The 17,194-nt window shown below is 41.3% G+C and overlaps 1 protein-coding gene across 3 annotated transcripts in view; it reads left to right on the top strand.

Moving 5' to 3' along the window:
- The window catches only part of ADARB1 (adenosine deaminase RNA specific B1), an 89,927-nt gene extending 73,472 nt beyond the window's left edge, over nucleotides 1–16,455 (top strand). For all 3 annotated transcript variants that reach the window (XM_064452232.1, XM_064452233.1, XM_064452234.1), the window contains exons 9-11: nucleotides 2,182–2,363; nucleotides 11,078–11,256; nucleotides 11,946–16,455. In XM_064452232.1, the coding sequence (XP_064308302.1) occupies nucleotides 2,182–2,363; nucleotides 11,078–11,256; nucleotides 11,946–12,122 (538 nt within the window). In that variant the 3' untranslated portion in view covers nucleotides 12,123–16,455. The remainder of the gene's footprint in view (nucleotides 1–2,181; nucleotides 2,364–11,077; nucleotides 11,257–11,945) is intronic.
- Nucleotides 16,456–17,194: the final 739 nt, after the last annotated feature.

Below are 17,194 nucleotides of genomic sequence, written 5' to 3'. Positions count from 1 at the left end.
TTGAGGCTTTGGTTGTATGAATGGTTTCTGCAGCAAGCCAGCTGCTCCAAGTCCAGTGCTCATGAGCATGTATCGCAGTGGTAAACATGGTACAGCACACCCCAGCAAAAAAACAGGTTTGTCGGCAGTCATAGAGTAGTTCTTGTAATACCAGTGCATACAGTTCACCTTGCAGAAGCTTGTTCAGGTGTCCATGCTCCTCCTCTTCTTTTAATCAAAAGAAGTTGAACAAGACAAACTTCAGCTTTCATTTTCTGTGACGGGAGAAGGTCTCCAAATGTGGGAGGATGCAGCAAAACACAAGCTCTGGAATTACTGAACACTGAAGCATGGAAAAGGGTCTGGCAAAGGTTTTATTTAGGGAGCTAGGGCTTGCCAGAGGAATGCTTTGGCCTTTTTCAAAATGTCCATCTGTCACTCAAGTACTGGTAAAATGTCACTCAAAAGGTAAAATGTGATGTGCCTCACTGACGGAAGCTTGGTTTGTCGGTCTGCACGTTTCAGGTACAATTGTAAGACCCCAGTTTCCAATGCTTAGTCTTGAATTCTTTCTAGATGTTTCTTCCTTAATATTATCTGTCTGTAGCAGTCCATATACTTTCTATGCTTGATGTAGGTAATACTGCAAATAACAAGAAAATACAATTGTGATTCATTTGGCATTTGAAATACCTCTGTGCTTACAAAATTCTAGTCATGGTAAGGTCCTTAGAAAGGCATCTAGGCCCTGGGAAGCAATAATTTTCACTTAATATCTTTACTCTGACATTTCGTTGCTGATTGCATTTTCACTGTTACACAAAATATGCCTTTATTTGATGTAAAATATGCCTTATTTTTTTATTAGCACAGTATTTTTACTCATTCATTAGGGCCAGCTTTTTTAATGACAGGTGAGTAAGCTAATGCATGTTGCCTCCATTTTCATTCTCAGGAAAGAGTAGTTGTTTCCTTGTATTGCGATTTTTGTTTTACCCTTTTTTTTAAAAAACATTTTTTTAAGTCTTGTAGCAGACGTGTAGTTCAGTTTTTGCAGTAGTGAAGCAGTTGTGCTATATAGTTTCTAGCCTGAAAGGATGATGTATACCCATGCCATTCCAGCACAAGCTGCAGGAAATGCTGTTAGCAACCTCCAAGTTCTCTGTTTTCCTAGGGGAAACCGGCAACCTGGTTTAGAATAGGCCTTTTAAAAAGGACAACCATCCTATATGAGCATGAGAACTTCCATTGCGCTCATCTGTTTTATTCAAACACCAAAAGAAATTTTCCTGCTGCATGTGTCTGGGTGTTGCAGTTGTACTAAAGTATGCTATTTTAATAGTGCCAAGCTGTTTGCAAGTATACCTCAGAGACAAGGACAGCGAAAATACTCTGCAGGAGACTTTGAGGTTTTAAAAAGTACTTTGTATGACTGTTACATGCATATCGAGAGACAAAACTTGATCAAATGAGCACAGCTACACAAAAACTTCAGTATTTTGCTCCTAGGCATGCTATATCCCTCCGCTGGACCTGATCCAGTGTAGGTCACAGTGGTGCAGACAGGGATTTATTGTTGGAGTCTATGAAGCAGCTAAACTGAGCAAAAAGTATACGCACTCTTCGCATACTTTCAGTTTTCTCTGTGTCCATGGATATTGCAAGCAACTACATATGTCCTTTCTGGCAGCAGGATGTGGACTGTTTGGCTAGGGGGTCAAGGACAATCTTTCCCTTATGGTCCTGAGGTCTTGCAGACACAATTCTTCTTGCATTCTGGAAAGGGTGGTTCACCTACTGCCCAGTGTCTTTTGGAGTCGTCTGCTACTGTTTCTGACTGAGGATCTCACAATCTGGCTTTCTCTGATTAAATGATCCTCTGGCATTAGGGTGCTGGAAAATTCATCACCAGACATGTTAGTGGGGAAGTAAAGTCTTGGAGTCTGCTCTTGAAGTGGATGCTGACAGTAGACCTGTTGCTATAGGTCATCTTACTCAGGATTTTGTTGAGCATACCATAATCCGATCTCTGAAATTCTGTCAGGTTTCACAGCTATGCTACCATAGTCATGCGCTGGTCAAGAGGAAGAGTTAAAAGTTTGGTCCATTGTGATTGACTGCTATTATATCTGGTAGATATTACTTGTTCCATTAAAAAGAAAGTTTTTTTTTTGTTTTGTTTTGTTTCTCCCTCCCTCTTAGGTGGAACGTATTGGGTATTCAAGGAGCCTTACTTAGCCTCTTTGTGGAGCCAATTTACTTCTCTAGCATCATCTTGGGGAGTTTATATCATGGGGATCATCTATCCAGAGCCGTATACCAGAGGATAGCAGAGATAGAAGATCTACCACCTCTTTATACACTCAACAGACCTTTACTTAGTGGCAAGTATCTAATGGAGAAGGCCGTGCCGGTAACTAAGTCTGTTCCAGTAGCAATGTGATTTTGCAGTTCTCAAAACCTTGCAAATTATGTACTGTGAGTAAACTGCTTTCTGGTTACAATGGAGAAGTTATGGTCTAAACCTAATATAGATGCTTGGTCAGAAATACCATAGCAAGGACTCTTCATGAATTAAAAGGTGGAAAGAACTGAGGTGTGAATCTTTGGATGCAGTTTCACATAATTGCTGTCTGGAGCATGCCCTAACAATACGTGAGGCAAGTTGAAGGCCCCAGCTTAGTGAAACCTCTTCCCACCCATGAAACATTGTGTTAGCTCTCGCTGTTGCTTCTCTTGACATTGCAGATATTTGTTGAACAGCCACGTCGTTAATCAGTATGCCAAGACAGACACATTTGGTTCACAGTTTCTAGATCAGTAACCAACTAAAAATGGAGGGAGAGAACATTTCAGCTGTCACTGGTTGTATTTTGGTTTTGTCATCAATCTCTGTTGGATGCAGCATTGGCTTCAGTTATCATGGCACCCAACTTGTTTGCAGGACTCAATAATCATTATATTTCAATTTCCACTTTGTATGTTAATGCACAAATGCTGCATTCAGGGCCCTGTGTCATGTTCTTTGGGAATATTTTTAATAGTGTTAAACATATCTGGTAGACAGCAATATGGCAAGCCCCAGCCAGCATAGTTAGTGGTTGTCTTGCAGCTGCTCTTGAACATTTAAGTAATGTTCTTTGGCTTTGCGCTGGTCCTAGCCCTAGTGGGGCTAACAGGAATGGCAGTATTTGAATTAACAGGTGGCAATTTCTAACTGAGCTGTGACTTTCAAAGGAAAGTTCTGAAGAGTCTTAAATTCTAAAATTGCTAGTTACAGTAATGCTGTGAAAGCTTTAAAACAGAAAACTCTTATCCTCCCTCTCATTGTGTTCATTGCTGTGTTCCGTAGAGCTCAGCTTTTGGCATGTGTCTGTTTATTTTCCAGGCTAATAAAAAAGCTTACTATTTTAAAGCCTGTTTAAAGTTTGACATTAATTTTTAAAATAGATTTAGGGAGGGAGTGGGGAAAAGAGCATATTGAACAACCAGCAAGAAAGGTAATTAATAAAGATTCCCTGAACTAGGTTGTATTAAAATGTTAAGTAACCTATTTGTCCTTATATTAGCAAGGAACAGTTACAGCACTCACAGTACCAAATATTAAATTGTTGTATGGGTATAGCAGCTGATGTATGGATGGTTTCTGCCTGATTTGGGGGAATTTTTATCATTTCTTCAAGACAGCAGGTTTGGGATGGGGTGGGAGGAGTTTTTGTTATCCTTTTCAGAACATGTAATAGTAACTTGTCATCTTAAAAATTATCTTTCTGACATATTATCATCTATTTGCTATGAAATAGCACCATCTGTTTAAACAGTTCAGCTGGGACTTGCTGAGCAGTAGAGAGGCTTCCAAAATGTTCTCAGCTGTTGAGTTTTCATGAAAATACACCTCAAAAATATACAGGAAGCTGGTTTGGGAGGTTGGGCAGAGAACTTGTTGATGGATTTTCTTCTACTGGTTCAGTCTTGAAAGCTAGTCTTCTGACCCATGCTGTTGGATTCAGCTGGGGCATTTGTGTAGCTACCCATCTGCTCTTTGATTCACCCATTTTACAGTGTATTCTCACCTGGAATATGCACCACAGAAATACCTGCCCCAATTCTACGTTCCTCCTGGTAACACACACAAAAAATTGTGATTGTGACTCTTTTCTATCAGAGGGCTGAACGAAAAGAGAAACTTTCTCCACTGTCTTACCTGTTGAGCTGAGAAAGTACTGTAAAAACTGTTTTTTTTCTCTCATAAAACAAGTTTTATGTCTGAAGGGACAATTGCATTAAGTCAAAGTCAGACTGAGTTATTTTTATCTACTGCTAAAAGTTGTGTTTTCATAATTTTTCTGTCCTCATAGGAGATTTTCTACTTACACCTCCTTTTGCCAGCAAGTTAAATGCAAACATGCATATCAGAGTAGCTGGTTTTCAGCTAGGGGATGCAGGAAACCTGTATGTTGGTAGAAAGCTTCAACCCCCTGCTGACTTTTGGAAGCCTTGGTTGCAGGAACCAGTCTTTCAGGATGCCTTTAAAAGCACCACAGCACTGAGGGCACACAAGCTGTCACTGAGAATTGTCCAGCTCACCTGAAGAGAAGGCAGGTTTGAGTCTTGTGAATTTCTAGAATAATCTGAAAAAGGATCGATTTCTCAATCAAATAGAATGAGGATGATTGTATAAATCAGCCAATTACAAAGTGCCAGTCTGCACAGTAATCTGTGCAGACTCTTTTTGGAGCAATTGTGGGAGGTGGGCATGAAGGAGTTCACCCTAGGTGGAAGTAGGTTGGCAGAGCTCAGCAGCCAGAGAATCAGCCCTTGAAAATCATTGGGAGCAGAAGTCATCAAATATAAGAGAGCCTGTTACATATAAAAGTCAAGCTTTGCATCACTGGAGGCAACTAGTGTGAACCAAATTTCATCAGACATCTGCCCTTATGGTTCCTGTTGCTGGTAGGTGTGCCTCAGATGCCCAAGGACCTGGGCTAATGGCATCCACTGGTGCTATGACTACAAATTGATGGCAGGCTGGGCCCCTATGTGCTTTCCTGTCCATGATGGCTACTCAGCTGAACCCTGAACCCTGCAGCAGTGTTTGCTTTTATGGACAATGCCTTTTTTCTTAGCTGTGGTTATAATATTAATACAGGCAAAACTTCCCCTGTTTTGATGTCTGGTCAGTTAATAGTTTCTTATGCTTTAGTTTCTGTAGAGCTTCCTGTCTTTTACTAGAGTATTGTCAGAAATTACATTCTTGGTGGTTTTGACCTGTTCCTCGTGGTGCTGCTGACAGGTATTTCCTATTTTGGTTCTTGGCTGAAATATCCTGGAGCAGTGTCACATTTGCTGATTATCTTGTCACCAGCGTAATGACTGTCTTAGGTAAGACCAAGATCTTAAGGTACGATCCATCCAGCCCCGTACTCTTTTCCACAGGTAGTTAGGTAGTGAAAAGCAAAAGGAAATAGTAAGCCTCTGCAGATGCCTTCTGAGAATTGCAGCGGTAATCTGTGAATCAGGTATTGAGAATCTTTGTGTTTAGAAATCCTTAATGGATCTTTCATTCATGAACTCCTGGTTTTGGTTTTTGAACTGGTTTAAACTTTTTACCATCTGCAGCCTCCTTTAGTAAGGAGGGCTGTATGACTTGTAAAGATTTGTGCAATGGAATTTCCTTTCTGCTAGTTTAATTAGATGCTCCTCTGTGCTCTGTATGATACAGGCTATACGCAGTTGTCATGGCACTTCTGTCATGTTTTCTATACCTCTGTGATATTCCTACGTAAGTCCTATTTTTTGCAAGCTGAAAAGTCTTAGTCTGCTTTGTTGTTCCTTGCATAGAGACCCTTCCATGTAAGGATCATGCCTGCCATTTTGCAATCACTTTTTTGAGCTAATAAGACCAGAGCAGCATCTGAGACTCAAGATAAAGCAGCAGTATTGGTTTATATGGTGACATCATGATATTCTGTTCAGTTCCGTGATCCTTCAGTAATAATTCCTAACGTTCACTTCGCTTTCCTTGATTACTGTTGATCGTTGACCTAACCTATTGGTAGAAATGAATATTAGAAACTAAAATCTCATTCCTGAATGCAGCTTTAAGTCCAGTACTCCATAGGCAAAATTGCTCATTTTTTTCCACATATGTATTACCTAGTATTTATCTGTGAGGAATTTAATCTGCCTTTTTATTGCCCAGTCACCTGATGTTGTGAGCTTTTTTTCTGCTACTCTTTGAAATTGATACTCTTATTTACCTTCTTAAATAATTTGGTATCATCACCAATCTTATTCACCTCATTTTTACCACACACACGTACTTTCCAGGTCTGCACAGAGCTTGAGGGTGTCCAGCTGTGTTGTCGCTTTCCAGGAAAGACCATCTTCATCCAGGTCTCCATTAAGTCTGTTTCTAAGATAGGCATCGAACAGATGGGCCTTCTACTCCCTGAGATCTCTAAGAATTAGTGTCACACTGGGCATCCAGTCTTCAGTTACTAAGGCAGTTTTTTGTTGAGTCTTTCCCAATATTATTGTATTAACATCTGTGCCCAGTAGGGCGGTATTGTAGCTCCTGCAGCCTTCCTGGTGCAGATGTTGTGTATTGACTGGTAGTGCCCTGGCATGCCTCTAAAACACCTTAAAAACTGGAGTCGCATTGGCCACCTTTCAGCCTGGAGAATGTGTGTGCGTTGTGATGAGAGGTTATGTGCCATGACTGCTGTTCCTGTTGCCTGATCTTTAATTTCCTTGAACACAATTGAATATTGTCTGGGTACCGTAACCAGTGTTTGCTTACTTCATATGCATATCCTAGAACTATATTTACTGGCACCTCAGTTTGAGGAGGTTCCTCTGGCACGTTGCCCGTGAAGAGGGGGTCTGGCCTGGAAACCCACCCACCCTTTTTGCAAAACATTAATTTGAGTTTTGTACACAAGAAGACTTCAGCCACCACAGCAAGAGTGGTTATTATAAATGTTCACTCCTCTAACTGCTGCCTACATTTGCCTTTAACTGTCATGGTTCAGCCTCAGTCTGCAACTAAACACCACGCAGCTGCTCGCTCACTCCTCCCACCCCTGTTGGACAGGGGAGGGAATCGGAAGAGCAAAAGAACTTGTGGGTTGAGATAAGCAGTTTGATAATTACAATAAAATAATAATTATTATGATAACAATAATGATAATATAATAAAAAGGAAAAGGAAAAAAAAAAACAAACACAAACGATACAACTGCTCACCACCTGCCCACCAACGCTGCCTGTTCCCGAGCCGCAACTGCTGCCTCCCTACCCCAGCCAGCTCCTCCCAGTTAACATACTGGGCATGACGTTACATGATATGGAATATCCTTTTGGCCAGTTTGAATCTGCTCTCTTAGCTGTGCCCCCTCCCCTCCCAGCTTCTTGTGCACCTGGCAGAGCATGGGAAGCTAGAAGAGTCCTTGACTAGTACAAGCACTACCCATCAACAACCCAAACATCTGTGTTATCAACATTGTTTTCATACTATGTCCAAGGCACAGCACTATGCCAGCTGCAGTGAAGAAAATTAACTCTATCCCAGCTAAAACCATGACATCAACAAAAAATAAATCCTTCAGCAGAACCTTTGGTGATTTTGTTGGCTGTTTCCTTGGTACCTTATCCTCCCATTCACACTGGTGTTTTTCAGCTCTCTGTCTCCTTTTTAATGAAGCTTTTTTGAGCTCTGTCCTCAAAGAACTGTCAAGCTTTATTATTTATATAAGCACTGTATAAAGAGCTGTGACCTTTGCTTTTGCTTATTATACCCCATTGTAATAATATTCAATGATAGGCTCTGAGCAGTTCTCAATAGCTTAGTTGTATCAGTTTTCAAAGGAGAATAAAATATTTTACTTTCTTTCTTAGCTTACTGTCCCATTACTGGTTTCAAGCTTATTGTGCTGTGTTCATGTCTAGATTTTGAGGGGGAAGGTATGATCCACCTAACGTGTTATCAGACACTTTGCTTTTGAGGTGACCTTTATTCCCTGTCTGTGCTGTGATCCACCTGCAGGGACTCCTTTGTCATCTCTCCAGGGTTTGTGCGGATAATTAAGCAGCTGAATAGGGTGCTGTTATTTAAGTCTATTTGAAATTCAGAGTCTTTTTTTTTTTTTAATTAATTCATCAGATAACCTAAGGAATGCAATTGTATAATTGCTGTGGAAATGTAGTGCATATGGGATATTCAGCTTCCTCATTTTTATTAGATTTGCTTGTGATATCATTGGTGGCTGAGTAGCTGAGCGAGCAGGAGCAGGTTCAAGGAGCAAATGGTGTTCTGCAGTACTTGACGAACACTGATTGCTGTAGTTGTTCTGTAGTGTATGGAACAAAAGCAAAAGTAATAGATATCATTAAATTAAAGAAAAAATATGACTGACCTACTTGTCATGTGGTGGCAATTTCTTAGCCCTCTTACCTCAGTAGTTTTGGTAAAACCAGTTTTTGATTGAGGTTTGTCAGCATAGGTCTGTTACACATAAGCTTTACAAAAAGCAGCCTGAATTTATATGCATTTAGAGACTGAGCTGAGATTTGTTCCGTCTGCACTCAAAATTTACCATTTATTAGGTGTTTAGGTGCAGGCCTTGTGTTGTGTGACTCATGGAGTGGCAGTGTTTGCTCTCTGGTGTTTGGACTTCAGTGGCACAGGACACGCACAGGCATTGCATGTGGTCACCTCCAGTTTTCAGGAGGCGTGATGCACGTGTTCATTGCCATCTGCTCAGAAGGACCACAGAAGTTGAGATGAGGCCTTCCCAACTGTCATCTTGTCGTAAAGCCTTCTTTTTGCTGGGTCTTCCTCAAGTATTGCTTGTATGATATTCTTGGTGGTACCTGTTCAGCAGGGACTGTTGTCCACCCTCCCAGGTAGGTCAGTATGTGGATCCTACATCCCTGCCCACTGATTTACAGATAGGTGGGTGTAGATCCATGGCATCCTGCTGCTTTTTAGATCTTGGATGCATGTCTCCTAGAAGAAATCAGAGAAGAGCTCTTCAGGAAACTGTTGTTCCAATTCTCAGTTTTTTCAGCTTATATTTTAAGAAAAGGGGGAATGGTAAGGTAATTTTTTATTATTATTCACTTAATTACTGGTTATCTGTCATAGTGACCAGGTTGACATAAACCAAGCATAAAAATACAACAGCTTCAGGAAGTTCAATATAATGGATATTCCAGAATGTTTGTTTATTTAGTAAATGATGAATTGATTACAGTAAGCAAACTGAATTTTGCCGTGTTGTTCAGACCTTGTAGGTCTTGCACGCTTTCAGCACTGGGCCTAGAGGTGCCATGAGACCTGGGCCAAGTGAGCCAGCCCTGTGCTCAGCTGCCTGAGGTTGGCTTACTGTTGTTTATTAGATTGTGTTTCAAATATCAGCAAGAAGTGCATCCTGCTGCAATACTTATGTTCAATTTATACAAATTCACTAGATTTTATAAATTGTAGGACCTAGCGTAACCTTGGAGTACCTTTAAAATAGGCTTTTGGTGAAAGTTGTTTTAAAGTAAAAATGGGATATTTCTTATTAGGAAGAAAAAAATCCCATTTGTTTATTCTCTCCTGGTGAGACAGCTGAGGCATCTTAAAGGCAGGGTTTTGCCACCCCTGTAATGTCCACAGGATCAAAAGCGATGTGCTCCTCAGCTTTTCCATAGCATGCACAACCCAAACTCGTGGCCCTGGCTGCTACTTACAATCACTGAGCGCTGCCGTGCTGCACATGCGGGAGAGGAGTTGCATGTGAATGGCAGCAGCTGCCATGATCTTCAAGCACAGTACTGTGGTCATTATATACAGTGCATCTCTGCTGCATTGGGGTGCCGTGCGGGAATGAATCCTGCCCTGGGCAGGCAACTGGCCTAGCTTCACACCTGGGTTAGACTTCTGGTGGCTTTGTTTCTCCATGAGTAGACATGAAGCTGAGGTTGAGAGGTGTCACACAGTTTAACTTCTGAGCAAAACTATCTGTGTTCTCTCTTGAGTCCTGCATTTCGCTGTTTCGGGCATTGTAAGTAGTGATGGGCATGTTAAGTGGGGAGGCAGCTGAAGCACAGCCATATTTATGCTGAAAGATTCAAATGTCTGCCAGTTTGCCTTTCTGTGAAGGATGCTGAGGATGGTGCTCACGTTGTCTAACTCAGATGCCCATTGTGTCAGTGCTGCTGCCTGTGCTAGTCACGCCATGCCCTGGTGTAGTCCATAAGAAGGAGGAAATAGATTGGTAACTTTTAATGAAATGCGCTCAACAGCTACTGAAATGTGGGCACCTTCATGCCTTGGTTTGCAAGGCATCCTGCCATCCCATGTCACTGACCTAACTCCTTTTTTATGAGGGAAAGTGAAAAAGTACATTGTAGGCACTTAGGCATGAGCACGACCACTCTGAATAGGGCTGCAGTACAACATAGCTAGCTGAATTGTAACTGTGTTGAAACGTGACCAGGGTTCATAGTTTCACACCAGTTTTGAAATTACATAAGCAACATGCACCTGAGTTTTTACAACAGAAGAGTGAAAGGGAATTGACTGGAGAGTTATAACTGTCAAAACCTCACAGTATCTTCTTCTTCCTACACTCAGCTCATTCCACTCCTGAGTGGGCTCTGAGAGCAGCAGTTCCTTGTGCAGGAGCAGAGCAACTTCTTTTTCTGTTTCATAATTATGTGCAGGTTAATAATTCATTGGTTTGCCCTGTAAGCAAGACCAGATCCTCCTGAGATGGATGTGGCAAGGCACTCACAGTACTGTCCACATGGACACTTGCCACAGACCACTCTGCTGAGGAGGCTGGTTTCTTGCAGCTCCAGCAATGCCATTTGCCCTGCTAGGAAGGACAGAAGGAGAGAGTGCTTTAGCCAGGATGAGAATGAAATGTGCATGGCGATATCTCTGTAAGTCAGTGAAAAATCTGCAGGAGAATAAAAGATCCACTTGTAAGACTGCTTAGTGATGTGATTTCAGTAGCTCTGCTGTATCATTTACTCCCCAGTAAAAAACCAAAAATAATCAAGAGTTAGTATTTGCTATTGTCATTAAACATTGCTTTTCTTTCAGGCATTAGCAATGCAGAAGCCCGTCAACCAGGGAAAGCACCAAACTTCAGCGTGAACTGGACAGTAGGAGACACTGGTCTTGAAGTTATTAATGCCACAACTGGCAAAGATGAAATGGGTCGTGCATCTCGCCTTTGTAAGCATGCTTTTTACAGCCGCTGGATGCGTATTCATGCAAAGGTATATCTTCCAGAGTGCTAAATTTTCCACTTCTTAATTCTTAATGAAATATCGTGGGTGTTGCTTTCCGTATTCAGAAGCCACTTGCTGAGCCTGTTTTAAGCTGAGCCTGATGTTAGTTACTGCTCCATGTAGTAATGGAAAAGAGCAATACATTCGTTTAGCTTATTTTTTGAATTTGATGATGAAAGGTCCAAAACATGTGCAAGGATCTAATAATCCTTGGTTTATAGCTAAGTAAACAAAGGGTGGTATTTCCTTTGAGTTTGCCTTCTCATTTTGATTTATTTGGAAGGATAATCCCATTTCCCTGCAGCTGAACCTTCTGAGGTTTCACTCAGTCATTTTAGAATGAAGAACTTCAAGAAAGTATCTGTCAGTGGCTTTTCAGTGTCTAGATTTCTTCCATCAATGGAAGTTGATAATCCAGAGAAAGCAAAAGGCAGGCTAGCTGGGGTGAGACTAGTCCAAAGAGTGTCTCTGCCGTGGTGTGGTGCTGCAGAAGGGCTCGGTTTGCAAGAGGCAAATGTTGCAGTTGGGTGCAGTGAAGCTGGGTACAGAGCCATGACGGCTGGAAGGAGCAGTACTGTGTACTTGTCTGCCTTTGCCTGAACGTTTGGTTTAGTAGTTGATTACCTTTTTTTAATAACTTTTAATAACAGTTGTTTTCTCGTCTGTAATCCACACAGCTTTCCTCCAGCTTGTGTGCAAAGATCCTCAAGCCTAACCTGTACCATGAAACCAAGCAAGGAGCCACTGAGTATCAAACTGCCAAAGAGTGTTTGTTTAAAGCATTCCTGAAGGCAGGACTTGGAGCCTGGGTGGAGAAGCCCATAGAACAGGATCAGTTTTCTCTGACGGTCTGATTCACAGACTGCACATCACTTTGAAAAGGGGAATTCCTGATGTCCAGCATTGCTTTCTGGCATCTCCACAGCCATCAAAGCATCTTTTTACTGCTTGGAGTTGTTTTTTTTCCTTTTTTTTTTTTTTTTTTAAACTTCATGGTAACTGTTTCTGTTTGGCCTAAGTATTGAAACTCAGTGATGATCTGGCACATAATTGTATATTTTGTTATGGGAAAGTAATTTCTGCTGTATTTCTAGAAATACTTACTGTAGAAAACTTGCAGTAAGGCTGTCCTTACAGTATACAATGACTCATTTTTTCTGGGTTAAAATAATTTGGTTTTTTTAATTGAATGTCATCAAGTGCATGAAGAAATGAAAGTTTCTCTAGGTTTTACACCACACTTTTAGGAAGTAGCTTAATTTTTTAAAAAGAAAATAGGTGACAAAGTTGATTCTACTCCTCTGTTAACTTGTTTTTGAACTGCAGATATTTCTAGCATATAGACCACAGAGCCAGAATGGAGTCTGGACAGCTAGTTTCTCCCCACTTCCTTGCTCTTTAAAACCAGCTGCTGAAAATTTCATGTCTTTGATGTATGTATTTATTAGTCTGTGACCCAGTTTTTAACATGCAGCTTTTAATTCTGTTTTTAAAAATACATTTACCTCCCATTTACACACATTGTGAAGTCTTCATTTTTTTACCATTGTAAACTGGAAACAGCAAAATAATTATTTGTAACTTAAGAAGTTTAGACTACAGTGTGCAGAAACCTGTTTAGAAGTAGGTGATTTGTATATCCCAGGAACTCATCAGAATACAATTGTAACTATAACAGTAATATGACAACTTAAAAAAAAAAAATGCTGATTTTAAGGGCACTAAGCCTGAATTGCCAAAACCAGTCACTTGCTGGGTATTGATTGTTCTTCTCTAAGCTCCTGTACAGGCAAAAAGTTGCTAAAACCTCTTTCCTGTGAGTTATACCTGCTTTCGCCCAAGTTGTTGTGTCTCTGAGATTTCATTGCCTTTTGGCTTAACATGTGTTCATGAAGCTAATTAGGTAAGTCGCTCTCAAATGTGCTTTTGTTTGCTTTGACTATTACTTAGAAAGGTGTTTTTCCTAAAGGTGTAGACTCTTCTGCTTTATGTAAAAATGTGAGATATAGGGGAAATATTGTGAAATCTTTGATTAACTGGTGTATAGAAGGCATTTTTAAAAACACTTTTTAGTACCTGATGTTTAGGAGCGAGGAGACAGTGTCCAGTATCGCTTATCTGCTCACATGGTGTGTGTCCAAACACATCCCTTGGCTCATACCCATCCAGGTGTCACCTGTGCTTTCTGAAGACCATCTCAGAGATCCTCTGTGTTCCCTTTGCAAGTGATGAAGGTGATGCTTCATGACATGGGAGTTCGCCTGACAAAAACAAATCAGTGGACCCACTTTTCCAGCTGTTGGTTCCTGTCCCTCCGCTCCACCACCCCTTGCCTGTGCCGTATGGGACATCAGATCAGTGGGCTGGTCCATGCTTTGAAGTCAAGTATTACTTTTAGACCCACATTGGGTCAGAGATCCAGTTTAGAGTTGTGCTGGCTTATCTGCAGAGGCAGTGGAGTGGAGCATGGATCCCTTCAGCCAGCTTCACAGCCAAAGCCTGTATCATGAAGCTGTAACTGGAGTTACTGTACTTCAGCCCCAGCCATCTCTGGGGGGTTAGCAAATACTTGGGGCGTTGGAGACTTTGATGAAAAACCACTTCTGGCCAATCGTGAATGCCAAGGAGACATACTACTTTGTGATTGCTCAAGTAGGAACCCATTTTCAACTTCAAAAAATGATCAAGCCTGAAAATGACTTGTGCATGAGTTGAAGCCTCTGGGTTAGTGTCTTGGAAGTAATGCACTGAGGTGCAAACAATGCATTTTTGGCAGTATTATGGATAATAGCAAGCACTGCTGTGGGAAGGTGAGCAATTCTGTGTCCTAGCAATTGCCTCAGAAAAGACTGTGATGCTTCCAGAGGTTGCTGCCTTTTCCAGATGCCAGAGGAAGAAATGTTACAAGCTGCAATAGACAGGCTGTGTTAATTCAGCTTCATTGGTGACTTAAGCCATCCTGTCCACTTCTCATTAAAACCAAGAGTGCTCCCATGGCCTCCACCATCCCAAGAAGACTTTTGCAGTTGTCATCCGACTAAGGATTAGACTGACCTCTTCTAAAACTAGAAGAAACTTAACCATATGTGGTCAGATTTTGCAAGCACTCGGGCAGCTGCCTTTTGAGATCAACCTTGTTTCATTCATGTTGCAGAAATTCCATTGTGGCTGTAGTCGAATACGTGCATATGTTTCTGCAGGATCAAGGGAAAGCTGGTTGCACTGTGTGCATTTTCTTGAGATCAGTACTGCTATTAGATGAAATGCACATTTTTAAGGGGCTCAGTCTATTGATAAATGAAGTCTGTTGATAATTTCCAGCAAATTATTTTTACCCATCTTTCTGAAGTGCTCATTCAAAAGTTGGTGTCTCTGGATTTTTTTGATGACTAGGAAAGTATTAGCTCAAACTATTTTTTTTATGAAGTCACAAATATGAGCAATATATTTAAGTATTATTATAGACATAGTTTTTTAAGCTGTTCAAATGAATGATTAAAATTAAACTGTAAAGGAAATATGTTCCATGCCAGAACCTTTTGATGAAGGAATGGTGTCAGGTTATTTATGAGGAATGAGTTCTCTTGTTTATAATTCTGGGATTTTAAAAAGTAAGTTTTCCAGGGTTGTATGCAATCCATATCTATCTTCTAGGAGTCAATAAAATACTGCGTGGCTTCCTTCACTTGCTTGTTCCTTTTTGTGCAGTTAATACCTGGACAGAAGTTGGGAGGCAGAGTTGTGATTGCTGATGCTCCCGTATTCCTCACAAATCACCATCACCGAGCAAGAATGGATAGCAATGTATATAATTTCAAGCGACTGCAAAAGATAAAGACAACTCAGCTTCCGGCAGCTGCAGAATTTTGTGGCTGACCTTTCTGTCAGGAACTGTGAGTCTCCCTGCTGGGTTGGGAGGCTGAGTGGCCTTGTCTGAAAAGCCTGGGGTGGATGGATGGGTGCTGGCCTACACAGGGACTTGCAATGCTGCTCTGGGATCTGCCTCAGTTCTTTTAATTGTTTTCTTTTCTTATTTTTGATTGAATATGAGTGTTCATCTCAGGATCTTCAAAGGACTTAAAATAAAGAGTAGCAACTTAAATGTTTGAATACTTGAAATCTAATTTAAGGTGTTTTTCTCCAGATGGCAGTCTAGCTATAATAAAGTTCAGAAGTTAGTAAGATAGATAATTTTAAATATAGATGTTTGAAATATATAAGTTCTGCAGAGTTATTTTAAGAAAATTTGGGCCTAAAGGTTAGCACTTGAGATATTGGTTGTGGCTGTACTCAGGACCTGGTAATAACTATAGATTATTTCTTACCACTTGTGTGTGAAACATATCGTGTGTAGGAGCTTGTCAGCAACCGTTCTTCCCCAGTGTCATGGATGTCGCACTCACGGCCCCAACTCACCCTCAAGTAGCTAGTAATGGTAATCATGACACTGCATACTTAGGAATGTACAGCAGAAACTGTACTGTTTCTGTACAGTTGGCAATTTCGATCTTCTCAGAGAAATCTTTTCATGACTGGTTACTGCGTAGGAAACTCAGGCGTAGAAGACACTTGTGTGCTATTACTCTGTACAGCCTCTAGATCTACAATAACTTGCAGCTGGAAGTCTAAGGATCTCGGAGCTGGTGTTGCATTTCATCAGTCTGGTTCTGTGCTGTTGACCCAAGGGGAAAAAAATAAATAGGATCCAGCTCTCAGTGAAAACATGCATGAAATAAAGCTGTTGGTTCAGAGCGCTTGGTAGCACAAAGCAGAGCATGTGTCTCATGGAAGAGCAGTGCTGCCTTTCGAAACCAAGCTGGCTTTAAAAAATAACCAACCACAAATTGGGAATCAATTCTAAGAATTGCTTGGTCATGTTCACCATGTAATTGTGTTTGTTTTTTGTGGGGGTTGTTTGGTTTTTTTAAAAATATCAATGGTTTTCTAAATAGCGAAGATTATTATTGCTGTTCCTTAAATTAGGCTTTAACGCTTGGCAGGCTCATACTTACAGAGAAGCTGCACTTTCAGTTCTTCGCATTTTTATCATCATAAAATGTCCACTGTGAAAATTATCCCACAGTTTAATGGAAAAGAAGAAGAGCTGCAATTCAGGTACACAGAACAAAAATGTCTAATGTTACTTAAAACCTAAGAATCCTGAGAAATAAAATGTATAAAATGTAATTATCCTGTCTCAGAATCGCCATGTGTTTTTTATTTTTGGGTTGTTTTGTGGGTTTTTTTTCTAACACCAAGTGATTTCAGTTGAGTTTAAAAGATTACATCTTTGCTTAGCATGCTCCTGTTTGGAGAGGAGTTGGTGTTTATCCCAGGGTTACCTTGAGCTAACAGAGCCACAGGTTTTGAAAGGGACATGAAGTAGATTTTAGAGGGGATACTGGTCTCTGCTGCAGAGCTGGGAGAGGGCTGCTGCAGGGGCAGGTCCCCGCTGCACCCTGGTGCGGTGGCCTGGGCTTGATCCCTGTCCTGCTGGTGGCTCAGTGGAGATCGCTGGTGGCTCAGTCTGATGTGCTGCAGTTGTTGCTGGGTTGACATCTGACTGAAGCAGGAGGAGGAGAGAGAAATTGCTGCTTTCTCTAGTTCCTAAAGCAAAACGATGGCTTGGGATGGGATGTCTGCTGGAGAGGCTCTTGGGCAGGAGATAAGGAGCATGAGCTAAATGAATTGTCTGCTCAGCAGCAGGCGCTTCCTAGCCACGGCCTTCCCCAGAGACGTCCCAGCACAGGTGGGCCCCAGACGTGTGCAAATCTGAGGCTTTTAGGGTGCATTGGGCTTGCCACCATTCCCTTTATGGAAGCAACTGGTCTGGACTATTCAAAACAATTTTGGGTTGACCCCTGAGGAAGAAGGTTGCATGGGTCTCTGTGGCGGGCAGGGTGGGTATTTACAGCTGCAGGATGCA

The sequence above is a fragment of the Phalacrocorax carbo genome, chromosome 5 (genome assembly GCF_963921805.1).
Source record: "Phalacrocorax carbo chromosome 5, bPhaCar2.1, whole genome shotgun sequence".
NCBI lineage: Eukaryota > Metazoa > Chordata > Aves > Suliformes > Phalacrocoracidae > Phalacrocorax > Phalacrocorax carbo.
This window is presented reverse-complemented; position numbering and strand designations above follow the sequence as displayed.